Source organism: Lithobates pipiens, unplaced genomic scaffold, assembly GCF_037356315.1.
Source record: "Lithobates pipiens isolate NorthernLeopardFrog02 unplaced genomic scaffold, aLitPip1_a1.2 Scaffold_3, whole genome shotgun sequence".
NCBI classification, from domain to species: domain Eukaryota; kingdom Metazoa; phylum Chordata; class Amphibia; order Anura; family Ranidae; genus Lithobates; species Lithobates pipiens.
In genome coordinates this window covers 9,083,346-9,103,015 of record NW_027507790.1, presented here as the reverse complement: position 1 = coordinate 9,103,015, position 19,670 = coordinate 9,083,346, and the positions used below count along the sequence as shown (strand labels likewise).

Below are 19,670 nucleotides of genomic sequence, written 5' to 3'. Positions count from 1 at the left end.
AGAAGACACCCTAGAGAATAAAATAGTGGTAGTTCCAATTTATGTCACACAATATTATGGCAAAGGTCTAGGAAACACAACATTTCAGTAAAAAGGCACATTAAAACTTAATTTTAGGGGGCACAAAAATGCTATAAATTACCCAATTTTTTGCTAAAGTATAAAAACTGAGGTTGCACCAAGTAAATACATACTCAACATGTCAAACCTTGAACATGTCCGTACCTTATATTTTCCACAAACAACGCTCTAAAAGCCCCCCTTAGGTCATCAGTTTAGCGTTATGAAGGAGGTCTGGAGATACATAGCGGGGAGTGAGGAGAATTTGGACCGCACCCTAGGCGCCAGGGCAAAACTTCTGGTCGCTTGGGGTTTGTTGAGCCCTGCTGTAAATGTTACTTAAAGTGGATGTAAACACAATTCATGAAATTTGAGCTGGACACATATATCTGCAGTGTTTTCTTATCTCTCTTCATTTTGAGTAAGGGCAGATGAATCATGTAGCACAGGAATATTCAATTAGCGGACCTCCATGCCTCTGCCTCTGGGTGTCATGCTTGTGGCTGTCAGAGTCTTGATATGCATCATGGGACTTGTAGTTCTGCAACAGCTGGAGGTCCACTAATTGCATATCCCTGATGTAGCATTTACTTCCTGGAATATATCTGCCCTTAGCTCAGGCATGCAGGCGCACTCATTTTAGTTGGTTCATACTGTCAGCTTGTTGCCTCCTAACGTTGTTGTTTTTTTTGTCTGTAGGTTCGTGAGATATTAGGCTGCTGCCGCTGTCCATCTCAGTTTCCAATGATTAAAGTATCAGAGGGAAAATATCAAGTTGGGGACAGTAATACACTCATCTTTGTGCGGGTAAGAATGAATTGTAGCTTTACTCAAAACTGATGTTTGCCTAATTGAATTTTAATTTAGTATTTTTAAATTTTGTCACTGCCATTACACAGCCAAGTCATGGTATGCTACAGAAAAATCTCACTAATGCTTCAACTCAAAACTAAAAATATAAGTTTTAGATGGAATTGACCTTTAAGACTATAAATTTAGCTGTACTGAAAACTAAACAGAGGCATATGTTTGTAAAAATAGCCATAATTTTATTCTGTGTACAACCATGATTCAAATTTTGTCTGACTCGGCACAGATTGGCAAAAATTTGAGTCTTATATGGCTAGCATAAGGTTGGTCATAGATGTGCAGACACGCCTTAGGACAACAGATTTCCAACACTGGGTCCTAGTCCTCGGTGACCATGCAAACTACTGCTATAAGTGTGAAATAGAACATATAGATAGGATATATAATTAGGTTCCTAAGATGCTTTAAAATGGCAGTGTTGCTTGTTTTTATCTGGTTGGTTGTGAGAAAATTAAGCAAAGATTCCATAGTTTTCAATGTGGTCTTGACCTGACCATAGACTTACAATGAGGTAGAAGTGAAGTATAGTTATTGTGCAGTACTACTAAGTAGGAAGGTAGGAAGCAGAGCCTGGGTTTTTAATGGGCAAATATATCTGCTTCTTTGTACGCAATCATAAACTATGCACAGTAGCAATTTGTTTTAAATAAAAAATTATTATTCCTTGATAAAATTATTTACTGTACACTGATCATATTCACTAATGACTCTGTCGCGAGAAAAGTATTTTTGGCTGCCATTGCTACCTGTCATTCGAGAATATTAGTTCTCTGGCTGTCTTTCTTTGGCTTTAAAGCTGAATTCCTGAACTCAGCTCCTTTGTAAAAAGTGAAGGCACACTTTGAGTTATGTCCAAGGAGCTGCATGACATCTCCTGGATTTATCTCTACTATTTACATCTGACAGATTTATTGCATTTCTGGAAGACAGCTAACGGCTGTATTTCTGGGAGCCCAGCGCTGATGCTTCAGGTCTAAGCATCTTCAACATTAGTCTGTGCAGCTGCTATGGCTGCCCCTCCCTTCCTCCTGCCCAATCACAGAAGGTTTTGTATTATGTGAACTCATTCACAAAATGCAAAGGCTTCTCTGAATGGGCAGCAAAGGGAAGGACCAGGCATAGCTGGTGTGCCTCTCTCTCCTCTCTCACAGCCCGGCTGCAGCAGAGCCACAAACTCACCATATATAAATAATAGAGATAAGTTCATGTCATGCATCTCCTTGGACTTAAGTCATAGTGTTCTCTACTCTTTTTACAAAGAGGCTGAACTCTTGTAATTCAGCTTTTTCTGATTTTCTAACCCAGAACCAGTATGGAGTTAAGTATTTCAGACACTTTTGTGGCACTCATTTAATAGCATGCTTGTCTCACATCTGTAAAGCCCCATACTTTTCTAATGACAGAGTCACTTATGTAGGATTTTAAGGAATAAAACTTATACCCTGAAGGAGCCATTTCTTAAATACAGTGAATGCTTAGCTAGCATAACATTAGTGCAGATGGGTTCCATCTCAAGAAATTAGAAGGTCAGACTAGGGTATGAATGCCTTTTTTTTAAAGGCAGTTTTTGGGATCTTCTTTCTGATGTTATACTACTACTAACTTTTGCTAATGACAGACATTTATGTTTATTTAGAGATATAAATTCACAGAAGGATTGTTCCATCATAAAGAACAATCTCAACAAACTGGCAACATGATCAGGTAAATAGCAGATGCCATGTTGGAAAATTTGAAAGCACGCATTTAGGCCATCATAACAGCTTTGCTTCTCATACATTAAATGTAAAATTAGTAGTTGCGTAAAACATAGTTTGGAAAAAGACTTGAGATTACTGGTGTAATCACTCAGGTCATGTAGCGGCTGCAAAAGCAAACACTATCTTTGGATGTATAAAAAGAAAGATAAAAACACTTGATGCTAGTGTATACAGTACATTCATTTATAGTCACATTTAGAATATGGGGTATAGTTTTGGGCATCATATTGTAAGAAGGATATGGGGGTTTTAAAAAGGGGTTGGATAAAGACAACATGATTATTAAAGGGATGGAAACTCCTTCATACAGCGAATAAGGTTAAAGTAAGACTATATGAAAACTTTTTTTTGTTTTTTTCATTTTGGATAGAGAAAAGGTTGGTTATAACCCCTGTAAGGTTTATTTTTGCCAATGTTTTCCACTGTTTTCCCATTGGGGAAATTTAACTTCTCTTCCTGTCCCATACCCAAAACAGAAATTAGGTAATCTCTTGGGTATCCCCAGAACTAGTGTCCCCATTGGAATATTTCCGTTCTACAACCCAAAATTGTATAACCCTCTAAGCTCTCCTAACCCTCTTGTATTGATTTGTATTGTGGCTGTAGTGTCTCCCTTTATATTGTAAAAGGCTGCGTAAACTGTTGATGCTTTCTAAATAAGGCATAATAATAATAATTTGGGATCTCCTTTTACTTTCACTTTCAACGACAATGTTAAGCAGGCCAAATAGAGAGGATGAATCTCCGTATTGGGTACACAGATATTAATACAAACTGATAGGTGTTCTAATCCACCTTTCCTCTATCCAAAACTAAAAAGTTTTGCCTTTAGTTATAGTTTAATGTATAAATGACATGATTGACCTGTTATGCCGTGTACACGCGACCAGACTAGGTCTGACGGAATTAGTCCATCGGACAATCCGATTGTGTGTAGGCTAATCCGAAGATTTTCCATTTAAAAAAACGACGGAACTAGAAATAGAACATGTTTCAAATCTGTCCGACGGACTAAATTCCTATTGAGAAAACCGACGCAAGGGAAGCTATTGGTTACTGGATATTGAACTTCCTTTTTTAGTCCCGTCTTACTTCATCACGTTCAAAATGAACTGACTTAGTCCGTTCATGTGTGGCCAAGTCTGTTCGTTCATAAGTCCGTCGGAACTCCGCAGAAAAGTCAGTTGGGAAGACTGTCGGACCTAGTCTGCCGGAAAGTCCGGTCGTGTGTAGGCGGCATTAATCTCATTGGCTGTGTAAATCATAAGGGGACATCAGTTGCATATAAAGTAAAGAACATGTTACAATCCGTTTTTGGAAGGGATTCTTTATAATAAGAGTAATTAAAGGTAAGTCACCAGTCAAACTGAAAATGAAACCATAATATGAATACAAGGACTATGACCTACATTCTCAGAACTTCCATGTTTCATGCAGACATTGATGTAATGTACCAGAGTAGCTCATCTCCTTTATAATTAATTTGGTGAACTGAGAACTAGAGCTATTCTTAGCTATACCCACTATTGGTTTCTTGCTGCTTGCCACATACAGGAAGGCTGAAGTGAAAAAATAATAATAATACAGTACAAAGTCATGTTTACAAAGAACAATCAAAGTCAAATATTCCTTGGATGTTTTAATTTGATTGAAAACACAGAATTTAGAAAGATTGAACAATAGAAGCTTCAGGAAATACACTCCCAGTGACCCAGTGGAGGAGTTCACATTGAAATGTATGTAAAGCCTAACAATAATTTGCTTTTGTTTGCTCCAATTTGGTCTGTTAAATATACCATTTTATTGTAATCTGTGTAATAAGTGAAAAAAATATGATCTTCCCAGCTGGTATCTTCCTGCACTTTTTTCAGTGGGAGAGGGGGAGGTGTTCTGTAGTCCTGTCCTAGAGTGACAAGGCTGCTTGTCCCTAGATACAGTACAGTGAGTGTTGTAGAGTAGAGTGTTGTCACTCTAGGGCTGGAAGTGTTTTGCTGGCAGGTTCACTAGGTGAAAATAAAGAAGAAAAATTTGCCTAAAAAAAAGAAAGTTAATAGTGGCCTAAATTCATGAAGAAATTAAATTTTTTACATTTTTATTGGATCTGTTTTATAGCAGAAAGTAAGCAAAAAATTGTCGGTCATTTTTTATAGCGCAAAAAATAAAAACCACAGACATTTTTGGGAATAAAAGGACATCAATTTTATTTGGGTACAGTGTCGCACAACTGAGCAATTGTCTGTTAAAATAACGCAGTGCCGAATCGCAAAAAATGGCTTGGTCTGAAAGGGGGGGTAAATCTGCCAGAGAGGAAGTGATTCAAAAAATCTCTACAGCTTTATACTTACTTAGAATTAAATATGTCCCACATTATAGAGGCAGCTGGATCCTGGAAAAATCTTCACTGCAGGGATGCCTGTCCTTTTCTGTTACTGAATTTTTAGCACTGCAGAGGTTACCAGCTTCAGTGTGTGAATGAGGGAGAGAATCCTGTGCCTGATTCCCCCAATCACAGATCAAGTTACAAGCAGTGTAATCAGGGCAAGAATTTTTAACAATTGAACAGAAAGGAGGTGGTGTATCCCCATCAGGCCATCTGTACTGCTGTTCTGTCTGAAGGCCGAAGCTGTTAACCACTGCAGTGCTGGAAGTGCAGAGACAGGAAGAGGACAGGCATCCTTGCAGTGAAGATTTCTCCAAAATCCAGCTGCTTCTACAATTTTTCAAATACTGTACTATATAACAGTTACAGTGAGGGGAAAAAAGTATTTGATCCCCTGCTGATTTTGTATGTTTGCCCACTGACAAAGAAATGATCAGTCTAAAATTGTAATAGTATGTTTATTTTAACAATGAGAGACAGAATAACAACAAAAATATCCAGAAAAACTAATTTAAAAAAAGTTCTATATTGATTTGCATTTTAATGAGCGAAATAAGTATTTGATCCCCTATCAATCAGCAAGATTTCTGGCTCCCAGGTGTCTTCTATACAGGTAATGAGCTGAGATTAGGAGCACTCTCTTAAAGGGATTGTTCCTTATCTAAGCTTGTTACCTGTATAAAAGTACCTGTCCACAGAAGCAATCAATCAGATTGCAATCTCTCCACCATGGCCAAGACCAAAGAGCTGTCCAAGGAGGTCAGGGACAAGAATGGGCTACAAGACCATTGCCAATCAGCTTTATGAGAAACACAAAATAACAGTCAATCTCCCTTGGTTTGGGGCTCCATGCAAGTTCTCACCTCATGGAGTATCAATGATTATGAGAACGGTGAGGAATCAGCCCAGAACTACACGGGAGAATATTGTCAATGATCTCAAGGCAGCTGGAACCAGACTCACCAAGAAAACAATTGGTAACATACTACTCCATGAAGTACTGAAATCCTGCAGCGCCCGCAAGGTCCCCCTGCTAAAGAAAGCACATGTACAGGCCCATCTGAAGTCTGCTAATGAACATCTGAATGATTCGGAGGAGAACTGGGTGAAAGTGTTATAGTCAGATGAGACCAAAATCAAGCTCTTTGGCTTCAACTCAACTCACCATGTTTGGAAGAGGAGGAATGCTTCCTCTCACCCCAAGAACACCATCCCCACCATCAAACATGGAGGTTGAAACATTATGCTTTGGGAGTGTTTTCCTGCTAAGGGGGCAGGACAAATTCATTGCATCAAAGGGACGATGGACGGGGCCATGTACTGTCAAATCTTGGGTGGAAACCTCCTTCCCTCAGCCAGGGCATTGAAAATGGCTTGTGGATGGGTCTTCCAGCAAGAAAATGACCTAAAACACACGGCCAAGGCAACAAAGTAGTGGCTCAAGAAGAAGCACATTAAGGTCCTGGAGTGCCCTAGCCAGTTTCCAGACCTTAATCCCATAGAAAATAAGTGGAGGGAGCTGAAGGGTTGAGTTACCAAACATCAGCCTTGAAACCTTAATAACTTGGAGAGGATCTGCAAAGAGGAATGGGACAAAATCCCTCCTGCGATGTGTGCAAACCTGGTGGCCAACTACAAGAAACGTCCGACTTCTGTGATTGCCAACAAGGGTTTTGCCACCAAGTACTAAGTCATGTTTTGCGAAGGGGTCAAATACTTCTTTCACTCATTAAAATGCAAATCAATTTGTAATCTTTTTGAAATGCATTTTCTTGGATATTTTTGTTGTTATTCTGTCTCTCACTGTTAAAATAAACCTACCATTAAAATTATAGGCTGAGCATTTCTTCGTCAGTGGGCAAATGTACAAAATCAGCAGGGGATCAAATACTTTTTTCCCTCACTGTAAATGATGTGACTACAGTTGTAGGGTTTTGTGTTTTTTTTTTTAGCTAAATACCACCTTTAACTTTCTGACTTTAGCACAGCTTCATTTGTTGTACTTTTTTGAACTTCTCTTTAACTTGCAAAATGCACCTGCAAGGGGTATTATTTACAAAATCAATAATGTAATTTAAAAAGGGACTGGATGATTTTCTTAAAATTATTGATATACACCCCTGGCACCCAACCTGTGGCCAAAAGCCAAATACTGCCCTTTGGCACCTTTGCATTTGTTTTGAGTGCTGGTGACTTTATATCTTTGCATCTGGTTCTGGCACGGCACCATCCATGACATTCACCTTGAACACTCATCATGACAAGGTTGAATACTGTAATGCCGCGTACACATGACGGGACTTTCCGGCAGACTAGGTCTGACGGTCTTCCCGACGGACTTTCAGCGGAGTTCCAACGGACTTTCCGAACGAACGGACTTGGCCACACACGGACGGACTAAGTCAGATTGAAAGTCAGTTTATTTTGAGCGTGATGACATAAGACGGGACTAAAAAAGGAAGTTCAATAGCCAGTAGCCAATAGCTTCCCTTGCGTCGTATTTGGTCCGTCGGACCAGCATACAGACGAACGGTTTTCCAGATAGGAATTGAGTTAGTTGGACAGATTTGAAACATGTTCTATTTCTATGTCCATCTGATTTTTTTTTTTTTACGAAAAACGATCAGATTAGCCCACACACAATCAGATTGTCCGACATACTGATTTCATCGGACCTAGTTTGCCGGAAAGTCTGGAAATGCAGTTTATATTTGGACTTCATAGGTCTGATGCGCCTTTATCTTTTTTCAAACTAGTTTACAATATAGCTGTGTTTTGTAATGTGTATTGTCCTTGCTAAGACTTTCCCAGGGGAAAATTCGTTTTTGGCACCGATGCGGTACAATTTGAATGAGTTTTGTAGTGCAATTTGAAGGATAAAAGCCAGTGCGACTTCAGCCGTGTTCATCTGTGATTCCACTGTGTTTGCTGTGGCCTGCTGGTTTTCTCGCTCCTGAGAAACGAGGCACGGAGTCCTAGAAAATACACTGAAATTGCAATGTATTTGAACAATCTCCAATCACTTTCCATAAAACTATATGGGGCTTAAAATTGCACCACATCGCACCAAACACACACAGGACCATTTTTAAAGTCACATTGTGTTCTGTCTGCATATGTTTTAATGGCCTCCATAGCTACACATGTTATTTCACTTGTCATCCAAATAAATGCATTCTGGAATGCATCCAAAATCTCATCGGTGTGAACCAGGGGTTAGTGTTTTTCTTTTTAAACTTTATGTGAATCCAGAAATAGAGAAATACTAAAACCGCCAACAGCTTTTAATCCCTGTTCCCTCACTTTCTTTATGGTGACAGTAATAGGGCAATATCTCTCTAAAGCCTTGGATAGCAGTTAAATGAATTGTGCTGTGTTACTAAACCCAGGACCATGCATTCACTATATCTGGTCTCCCACAGTACACAGAACATGGAAATGCAATTATTTTAGTAAATATAAACTGCTCAATACCTTTTCTCATCGGTAGTCTATAGCAGTCTTGTGACTTCTATCAGTGTCTGGTTAAAACTTCAATCTCCCCTTATTGTCCTATGAGGCTGCAGTATGTAGATATTCGCCAGCACACCATGCTCTGCTGTTTTTTTTTTGCCTTGCTCTGGATCAATTGTGGGTATAGAATTGGGTATATGGGATTGTATGATATTATTATTATTATTTTTTTTTTGTGGTTGAACTGGATGGACTTGTGTCTTTTTTCAACCTGACTAACTATGTAACTATGTAACCAAAGATCATCAATTTAGTTTTGGAGGAAATTGATGATCCCTAGTGTGCTGGCGAAAATCGACATATTGCGTAGGATCCAGTATCCAACTGGCGGTCACTACAGCTCTACAGCACCCAGTAGCCTAAAAGAGCTTATTCCAGGAACACGTGCAATAGGAATATGGACTGTGGACTACGAGGCTGCAGGACCCCTGACCCTCTGTCTGGACAGTGCTGATTGGCCCTGTGCTGATCACATGCATCCTTCCAAGAAATTCTCTAGCAATACACACCAAATTTGGTATCTGCAGAGTGTCCCCAAGGCTCTGTACTATCAGGAGATTGGGGACTGTGGAGGAAGGGGAGGATCAAAGAAGACAGGATCAAACAGCCTTTTTACATAATACAGTGGACTAACCCCTTAGATTCCACAGTGAGCATAACAAGCATGCTTTACTGCATATACACACTGATTTTACTGTTGTGGGTTTAGTAACACTTTAACTATATAACCATAGATTTTTCAGGCTTTCAAATGTATTTACATTCAACGAACAAATCCATTTGAAACATTTGAAATCCTTTCTTTACATGACCATGAATGGTAAATAGACATTGATAGTGCGTATGTTCATGTTTTGAGCTGGATTGCAGGAAAATTCAATGTTTGTCACACAATGGCAAATGTAAAGTGGAAACATTATTTTCAGTTTCCATTGTCCTTTAGAAAGGCTAGTTAGGTACAAGGGATCTAGTGTGCTGAGATATGAAAGATCTTATTTCCAGACATGTGAAGTAAAAAGGTTAATAACCTCAGTTACTCTCCATTGGATTCTGACAATGGGACTGGTGAGTAAGTAAACGTGGAACATGAGCTGTAGCTTGAATTATTTAGGACTGAGGTTAAGTCACCTTGTTCTTTCTACTCTGCTGTGCTCTCCTCTCATATTTCATTCATTATGGATCCCCACATTATAGACTGCGTTTCATTGCTTCCCTTGGTATGGCAGAGGAGCCAGGCTGCTTTTCAGTTGTGTGCATGCTGTGTACTGACAGGCGTACACCATGTTATATTGTACTGCCTCAACATGGTGTCCATGCTATGCTCTCTCTGACACTGGTTTCTGAATGTCATATTACCAGAAATGAATAACATATGTATGTCTGTAAAATGCAGCATTTCAGGGCACAATAAGGTCTTAGTTCCAAACGAAATGGATAAAGATAAATGGAACACTGATAGCTGCAAAAATGACACGTCATCAAATGGAGAACATTTACTTCCGGCTCTCATTCCTATTCTATATGTACTTTATTATTGTTTTATATACTGATTACTTGATTTATAGAAATAGGAGGAAGAAGCACTAGAGCAGTTATTCTCAGCCAGGGTTTTGTGGAACCCTACGGTTCCTCCAGAGGTTGCTAGGGGTTCCTTCAGCATTAACTCAGATAAGTTTCCACTGACACCATTGATCTTTTTAGCTATCTGTAAGGAGGTAATTCTTCCCAATGACCACAAGTGTAAGGATCCTTCTTCCCAATGACCACAAGTGTAAGGATCCTTCTTCCCAATGACCACAAGTGTAAGGATCCTTCTTCCCAATGACTACAAGTGTAAGGATCCTACTTCCCAATGACCACAAGTGTAAGGATCCTTCTTCCCAATGACCACAAGTGTAAGGATCCTTCTTCCCAATGACTACAAGTGTAAGGATCCTACTTCCCAATGACCACAAGTGTAAGGATCCTTCTTCCCAATGACCACAAGTGTAAGGATCCTTCTTCCCAATGACCACAAGTGTAAGGATCCTTCTTCCCAATGACCACAAGTGTAAGGATCCTTCTTCCCAATGACTACAAGTGTAAGGATCCTTCTTCCCAATGACTACAAGTGTAAGGATCCTACTTCCCAATGACCACAAGTGTAAGGATCCTTCTTCCCAATGACCACAAGTGTAAGGATCCTTCTTCCCAATGACCACAAGTGTAAGGATCCTTCTTCCCAATGACCACAAGTGTAAGGATCCTTCTTCCCAATGACCACAAGTGTAAGGATCCTTCTTCCCAATGACTACAAGTGTAAGGATCCTACTTCCCAATGACCACAAGTGTAAGGATCCTTCTTCCCAATGACCACAAGTGTAAGGATCCTTCTTCCCAATGACCACAAGTGTAAGGGTCCTTCTTCCCAATGACCACAAGTGTAAGAATCCTTCTTCCCAATGACCACAAGTGTAAGGATCCTACTTCCCAATGACCACAAGTATAAGGATCCTTCTTCCCAATGACCACAAGTATAAGGATCCTTCTTCCCAATGACCACAAGTGTAAGGATCCTACTTCCCAATGACCACAAGTGTAAGGATCCTTCTTCCCAATGACCACATGTGTAAGGACCCTTCTTCCCAATGACCACAAGTGTAAGGATCCTTCTTCCCAATGACCACAAGTGTAAGGATCATTCTTCCCAATGACCACAAGTGTAAGGATCCTTCTTCCCAATGACCACAAGTGTAAGGACCATTCTTCCCACTGGCCATCACACTAATGTATCATGAGTTGTAGATTTCTAATTTTTAGCAAGGGTTCCGGACAACTATTTCAAGGGTTCCTCTGTGCTGAAAAGGTTGAGAAAGGCTGCACTAGAGCATAAAAGCAACCAGTGTTGGAGTAATGCCCCATACATGCGATTGGACTTTTCGACAACAAAACCGTGAATTTTTGTTCGAAGGGTGTTGGCTCCAACTTGTCTTGCATACACACGGTCACACAAATGTTGGCCAACAATTACGAACGTAATGATGTACAAGACGTATGTGATGTCTCCATTAAGAACGCTGGTTTTACAAGACCGAGCACTTCCAGCTCGTAGCTGATTCCGAGTATGCGTGGACTTTTGTCTGACGGACTTGTGTACACATGATCGGAAAGTCCGACAACAAACATTTGATATTCGATATTCTGTCTTTCTTTCTAAGTGGGCAAACTTACAAAATCTGAAGTGGCACAAATAATTATTTTCTCCACTGTAATAGAAATAAAAGTCCATTTCCAAACAGATACGTCTTGGTTGTACACATTGTGCAGTGTATTTTCATATTTCACACTGTTTTATTATATAAATTGTGCTTTACATGATATAATCCACACTGTGCTCTTCTTTATAAAGTTTACACTGCACACTATTAGACAATATTATTATTATTATTATTATTATTATACAGGATTTATATAGCACCAACAGATTGCACAGCACTCTTCAACATAAAGGCAGACAGTACAGGTACAATACAGTTCAATACAAGAGGAATCAGAGGGCCATAATGCTGTATATCTTATATTATGTGCTACTGTCAGCTGTATACACTGTACTTTGCATTATACACTCCATAGTTCTTAACTACATAAACTATGCTATACTATGTTATAAACTCTGAAGTGCTTTGTTGTATATATTTTACTGTGTATTATATACTACACATCTGATGTACACTATTTGCTCTACATTCAACATATTTACACTGTATATATGCAGTGTACATTATGGTCATATTATTGAGCTGAGCCTTTGTATGTGTATTATACTGAGCCTGAAAAGGACACACTTTGGCTACTTTTCTGAACCCTGTTTATTCTACCAATTCCAAGCCACCAGATATAAGGTTTCTTTGATCATCGTGATCCCATAGCCCCACCCGCACATAGAATTATCACAATTTTGCTTGTTATTATTCCCAAAATGTTGATTTCACCTTTGTGTAGTCATTTATTAGTACAATATTCACTATTTGCATCAATTTTATTGATGATCCTGTACATTTTGTGCTGTATTGCTAGGTTCACACATTTCTGGCTGCAGTTTGCAGTCCAGCAGGCTGAACGAAAAAAAATGGAAGAGCTCGGGAGAAGCCGCTGTCTGTACTAACTATCCAATGTTAGTACAGCCATCTCCCCCGCTCCGCTATTGTGTTCTGACAGAGGGTTGCAGGTAAAATGTCGGACAGTTTCTATTGTACTGGCTGATGCTGCCCGACATTAGGCCCGTGTGTACTGTATGGCCCGTTAGTGTAATCAAACGAAACAACAATTTACACTTCAGCAAAATGTAGTCCATATGTTTTTATTGCTGTCTAAGGTCCCCATTGGGGAACTTCCCTCTATTTGTGCTAAGAAAATGTCACTGAGAAATAAAGTGAAGATTAATCCAAGATTTGGAGTTGCTCACAGAACACATGTACCAGGGACAACTGTCTAAGAGGGGAATTCCTGTTGTGTCTCTGGGGCAGGAATTGAAGGGAGATTTTCCCAATGGTGCACACACAGCAAAAAATAACCTGACATATTTTAACACTTCATAGTCTATCCAAAGTTAAAAAAAAAAGTTTTGACTGTACGCACTTTAATCTGAAATCTCACTGGTAGTTACATTGCAGGACATTAGTGGTAATTGCACCATTATTATTATTATTATTATTATTATTATACAGGATGATGGAATGACCAGCAAACCTTTTCATAAACCTTCTATTCTTTGTAGGTTCTACGGAGTCATGTCATGGTGCGTGTTGGGGGAGGATGGGACACGCTAGAACATTATCTGGATAAGCATGATCCCTGCAGGTGTCAGTTTGCTTGTAAGTATTATGCCAATAAAAGATTGCATAAGCCTTTCTTAGGAGCCTAATGTACTAGGTTACAAAACGTTTTTTCCCATAAGTATTTTAATGATTTTTCGACAAATTTCAAAAGAGATGTTATACATAACAATAGATGTATCAGTGTACAGGTTGGTAAGAATCAGGTTAAAGTGACAACACATATAAACAGGCTTGAGAAAGAGCTATATAAACAGGCTTGAGAAAGAGCTAGGGGTCCCCCTAGGAAGGTATAAGGTACAATGGATATGGTCCTATACTGTGCATAAATTGGCCATTATTATTATTTTATTATTATACATGATTTATATAGCGCCAACAGTTTATGCAGCGCTTTACAATGTATAGGGGGGGACAACACAATTACAGTACAATACAAAAGGTATAGAAGGGCCCTGCTCGTAGAGCTTACATTCTAAAGGGAGGGGGTGGTGGTACAAAAGGTAATAGGTGCAGAGAATGATTTGATGGGGGTGGCTCGGGGACAGTTAGGTGGGCATGGGATAGGCTTCCCTGAATAAATGAGTTTTCAGGGATCTCCTAAAGGGGGACAGGGTGGGGGCTGATTGGACAGACTGGGGTAGGGAGTTCCAGAGGATGGGAGAGGCTCTGGAGAAGTCATGAAGGCGAGCATGGGAGGAGGTAACAAGGGAGCTAGAAAGCAGGAGGTCCTGGGAGGAGCGGAGGGGACAATTTGGGCAATATCTACAGATGAGGTTGGTGATGTAGATGGGGGCGAAGTTGTGGATGGCTTTGTATGTTATGGTTAGCATTTTGAATTTTACACGGTGGGGTGGGGGAAGCCAGTGAAGGGATTGGCAGAGAGGGGCGGCAGTCACAGATCGATTAGAGAGGTGTATTAGTCTAGCAGCAGCATTAATAATAGACTGAAGGGGGGATAGCCTGCTTAAGGGTAGGCCATTAAGGAGAGAGTTGCAGTAGTCAAGGTGGGGAATAATCAAGGAGTGAACGAGTTGCTTTGCGGTGTCATTAGTCGGGAAGGGTCGAATTCTGGAGATATTGTGGAGGTGAAGGCGGCAGGATTTAGCCAGTGATTGGATATGGGGGCTGAAGGAGATCTCAGAGTCAAGGATCACACCCAGGACCCTTGGCATGTGTGGAGGGACCATATTTGCCTTTAGTTTGTTAGGGTGGGGGGGTAATAAAATGGAGGCTTAAACCGTTTATGAATGACAAGGGTGAGATTGGCTGAAGTTTTTAGTACCTGTCATTTAGTACCCTGGGTTGTGAGAAGAACGGTTGATATGAGAATTGTGAGATGTGAATGAAAGGGTGTGGGTGGGTGTGGATTGGAACCCACTGCATAAATAAGAATGCAGTTGTTGTTTTTTTTTTTTAACAGAAAATTTTATTTATAGAAAAAAATCTTTCAAATACAATCAGCATGAACACACAGTTTAAATGGCATACAAGCTAGCAGTTTCAATATAATGCATATCTAGTGGCCAACCAAACCACTCTTATGCCCTGTACACACTGTCGGACTTTCCGACGACAAAATCCGTCAGATTTTTTTTCCCGACGGATTTTGGCCCAAACTTGTCTTGCATACACACGGTCACACAAAGTAGTCGGAAAATCCAAATGAACGCGGTGACGTAGAACACGTACGACGGGACTATAAACGGGCCAGTAGCCAATAGCTTTCGTCTCGTAATTTATTCTGAGCATGCGTGGCACTTTGTCCACACACAATCGGAATTTAAATGATCGGATTTTGTTGTCGGAAAAATTTAGATCCAGCTCTCAAACTTTGTGTGTCGGAAATTCAGACGGAAAAAGTCAGATGGAGCCCACACACGATCGGATTTTCCGACAACAAAATCCGATCGCACATTTTCCGTCGGAAGGTCCGACCGCGTGTACGGCGCTTTATGGTAGCACAAAAAGCACAGTATGTTAAGACATATAGACAGTCAACCTATAATCTGGGGACATAAAGGCAGTTCAGTCAATTGAGGGAAGGAAGGGCATGAAAGAGAAGGTATGATGGGATATTAAAAGGAAAGTGAAAAGAAGAATAAAAAAAAGAAAATCAGAAGGAAGGATATTTGCATTCGGAAGGGGTAGCCAAAGTCCAGTTCAAGCAAAGTTAAGTTGGGTACACATGAGTGACAAACGGAAAATGATTGTCAGAGCATTTCTTCCATCAGAGAGTCAGTTAATCTGTAATCTTCCCCCTGAACACACATCACTCCCCAATGCACAGAGCTCTTTAGCCTGTTTTCAGAGGAAGATGTGTATTAATAACCAGTCTGCAGTGTATGTGTATTAACAAATCTGAAGTGTATGTGCAATAACCCTTCACTGATCAGTCTGTCCAGTGACCGGTCACCCCTCGTTACCCTGCAGTGGCCGCTGGTGCTCCATCGGCTGGGGGGGGGGGGTGCGGCAGACATCCCCCCCACCTCCGTTGGTCCAGCTGGCCGCCCCATACTAACCCTATGCTTGAGCCCACCCGCACACCATACCCACAACCTCCAGCACCCGCTCGCCCTCTTACCACATGCAGGTCATGGCTGCGGCGGCATCCCCCCTCCATATCCTCTGTGTCCTGGCTGTTGTTTCTCTTCCCGGCCAATAGGGTCTTCGGACTCTCGGCCATTATGGTCTTATATAAATTAGTGCTGCGCTTAAAGGCACCTATTTAAATGGGTGAAAAAAAATTGTGCATAACTAACGAACAAACAAGTGAATGGAAAGTCCATGAAATATTTAAGAACAGTCCCAAAATGAATCACTCTGGTGCATCTAGAGCTTGGTTAAAAGTCCACAGATGGCATTCAAGGTAAATTATCTTGCCACGTTCTCAGACCTCAAAAACTCTTGAAAATGGGTTATAGGCAAGTAGAGAAAGTAGATACCCTTACCAGATGGGTTGGACACATCCACCTTATAGTAGTGTGTCTTGCAAGCTTATGGGGGGGCTCCAGCCACTCACCCCAGTACACCGACCAGATGTTGTTTTCCTCTCAGGGTTCCTTACGGTATCCGGATGGGGAATGTGAGTAGGGTTTCCGTACCATAAACTGCTGTAGGGCTTGGTGCCAGAAATCTCGTGAGGGTTCACCATAAAAGGAACAAAGCATAAAAAACGCCTCGCATGGTAAAATACAACCAATGATGGTTTATTGAAAAACAATTCTGATAGACAGAACTAAAATTATAAAATCACGTGATACATAAAAACAATAGCAATGTGGGGAGCAAACAACTGCTGGCCCTACGCGTTTCGACCTCAAAGTCTTCAACAGGGGCAATTAACTTCAGGGACAACATGTTCACTTGCTGCCTAATAATAAGATAATCAATGTTATTCACTTTACCTGTCAGTGGTCATAAAGTTATTGCTGATCAGTGTATAAGAAATAATCCCCTAGGCCCAGATCAGGTGCGTTATCCGCTCAGCTCCTGTTATTCTTCGCTTATGTGATAACTCATTATCATCCAGTCCTTAGCACATGTGCATCATCTTTTCAATTGCCCCCTTTGCATGTATGTTAACTGCTCAGAGCCCAGTAGCCAGCTCATGTAGGTTAATCCTCCAGTACCCAGTGGATGTGCTTTAACCTCTCAGCACCCATTCTTCTGCTTATGTGCATTAACCCCTTAGCTGCCAATATCCAGCGCATGTGCATTTACCCCTCAGCAGCCAGTACCCCGCGCATGGGTAATAACCCCTCTATTCCCAAGTCATGTGTGTTATCCCCTTAGCACTTAGTCTCCAGCACATGTGCAATGAAACTTTTTTCAGTGCATCACACCAGATATCTTACTTGCACTTATTTTGGCCAAGTGGTAATCTCAGCTCCAGTGCCCCATTTCCTCTTTAAACAATCGCCAGTAACAAAGCCCTGCCTCATTTCCCACATCCTTATCACCACTTCTGCTGTTCCTGGACTCTATAAAAACAGTCCCTGCTAAAAACCTGATTCAATTCTCGTGTCTGCCTTTTTCAGTGTCCAACCCACCACCTACACTGTCCTAGAGTAGCCTGCTTCCATTCCATCCAGACCATTTCCTGGACGCTGGTTGTAACCTCTATTCTGCTCTGCTTGGCTCCCATGCTACTGCTCTGTTATTACTCAGTTTTGTCAATTGGTGCCAAATGCATTATTAGTCACATTTCTTCACCCCTGTCATTTAATTGTATGGCAATGACTATTCTTCCTGCTGTCATACCCTCCAAACTTTTCTCCTGCACAAATTGCCTGTTGTTACACTTTCCACAATTTTCTCCTGCCCATACTGCCCCGGTCTTACCTCTGGTCTCTTCTACTCCTCACTGTCATACCCCCTCATGCTCCACTCTTGCACATACTGCCCACTGTCATACCTTCTATATTTCTCTCATGCACTTACACTATATTACCAAAAGTATTGGGACACCCGCCTTTACACGCACATGAACTTTAATGGTATCCCAGTCTTATGCCGCGTACACACGATCAAACAAACGGGTGGAAAAGTCTGGCAAACTCAAGTCCACCGGACAATTCCCCGTGTGTAGCCTCCGGCGGACTTTTTTTTACCCGAAAGTACGGCGGACTTAGAAAGTATTTTTGCACTCCAATCTTCCCGCCGGACTTGCATTTCGGCGGACAATCCGGCCGTTGGTATGCCAGTCCGACGTAATTTTGAAATGAGCGGACTTTTCCCGCGCAGAGAAAAGTCCGCTCATTTTGAGCGCGTCTCCAGGTAGGCGGGGCCCGCGAAGGAGACGTTGCTGGCCCCGCCACCTGGTATGGACTTAAAGGGGAACCCCAATGCCGGAAAAAATCGGCATGGGGGTCCCCCTCAGGTCCACATCAGACCCTTGTCCGAGCACGCTACCCGGCCGGCCAGGAAAGGGGGGGGACGAGCAAGCGCCCCCCCCCTCCTGAGCCGTACCAGGCCGCGTGCCCTCAACATGGGGGGTGCCTCATTCACATAGGGTGGGGGGCCGGGATCCGGGGGCCCCCTTATTAAAGGGAGCTCCCGGATTCCGATAAGCCCCCCGCCCACAGACCCCGACAACCAACGGCCTGGGTTGTCGGGAAGAGGCCCTTGTCCTCATCAACATGGGGACAAGGTGCTTTGGGGTAGGGGGCCACACGGCCCCCCCTTCCCCAAGGCACCCCCCCATGTTGAGGGCACGCGGCCTGGTACGGCTCAGGAGGGGGGAGCGCTCGCTCGTCCCCCCCTTTCCTGGATGGCTGGGTAGCGCGTTTGGACAAGGGTCTGATGTGGACCGGGGGGGGCCCCACGCCGATTTTTTTCGGCGTTGGGGTTCCCCTTTAAGTCCATACCAGGTGGCGGGGCCAGCGACGTCTCCTTCGCGGGCCCCGCCTACCTGGAGACGCACTCAAAATGAGCGGACTTTCCTCCGCGTGTGTGGGCGAGTCCGTTCATTTCAAAAGTACGGCGGATAGTCCGGCTGACTTAGTACGCCGTATTAGTCCGCTGAAAAAGTGCCGTGTGTGGGCAAGTAGCCCATTTGGAAAGTCCGGCGGACAATGCAGCGGGAAGTCCGCCGGACTAAGTCCGCCGGATAGTCGGCTACGTGTGTACGCGGCATTAGTCTGTAGGGTTCAATATTGAGTTGGCCCACCCTTTGCAGCTATAACAGCTTCAACTCTTCTGGGAAGGCTGTCCACAAGGTTTAGGAGTGTGTCTATGGGAATGTTTGACCATTCTTCCAGAAGCGCATTTGTGAGGTCAGTCACTGATGTTGGACAAGAAGGCCCAAACTCGCTCATCCATGTCTTTATGGATCTTGCTTTGTGCACTGGTGTGTAGTCATGTTGGAACAGGAAGGGGCCATCCCCAAACTGTTTTCACAAATTTGGGAGCATGAAATTGTCCAAAATGCCGTGGTATGCTGACGACTTAAAAGTTCCCTTCACTGGAACTAAGGGGCAAAGCCCAAACTCTAAAAAAACAACCCCACACCAAAATCCTCCCTCCTCCAAATGATTTGGACCAGTGCACAAAGCAAGGTCCATAAAGACATGGATGAGACAGTTTGGCGTGGAGGATTTTGACTGTCCGGGGCCCGATAGAACACCTTTGGGATGAATTAGAGCTTATACTGCAAGCCAGGCCTTCTCATCTACATCAGTGCTTAACCTCACAAATGTACTTCTGGAAGAATGGTCAAACATTCCCATAGACACACTCCTAAACCTTGTGGACAGCCTTCCCAGAAGAGTT

The 19,670-nt window shown here is 42.1% G+C and overlaps 1 protein-coding gene across 1 annotated transcript in view; it reads left to right on the top strand.

Annotated features, from left to right (window-relative positions):
• GAS2L1 (growth arrest specific 2 like 1) overlaps positions 1–19,670 on the top strand; it is a 73,905-nt gene that overhangs the window by 29,298 nt on the left and 24,937 nt on the right. Inside the window, exons 3-4 of the mRNA XM_077461236.1 lie at positions 760–867; positions 13,340–13,436. Of these exons, the coding sequence (XP_077317362.1) occupies positions 760–867; positions 13,340–13,436 (205 nt within the window). The remainder of the gene's footprint in view (positions 1–759; positions 868–13,339; positions 13,437–19,670) is intronic.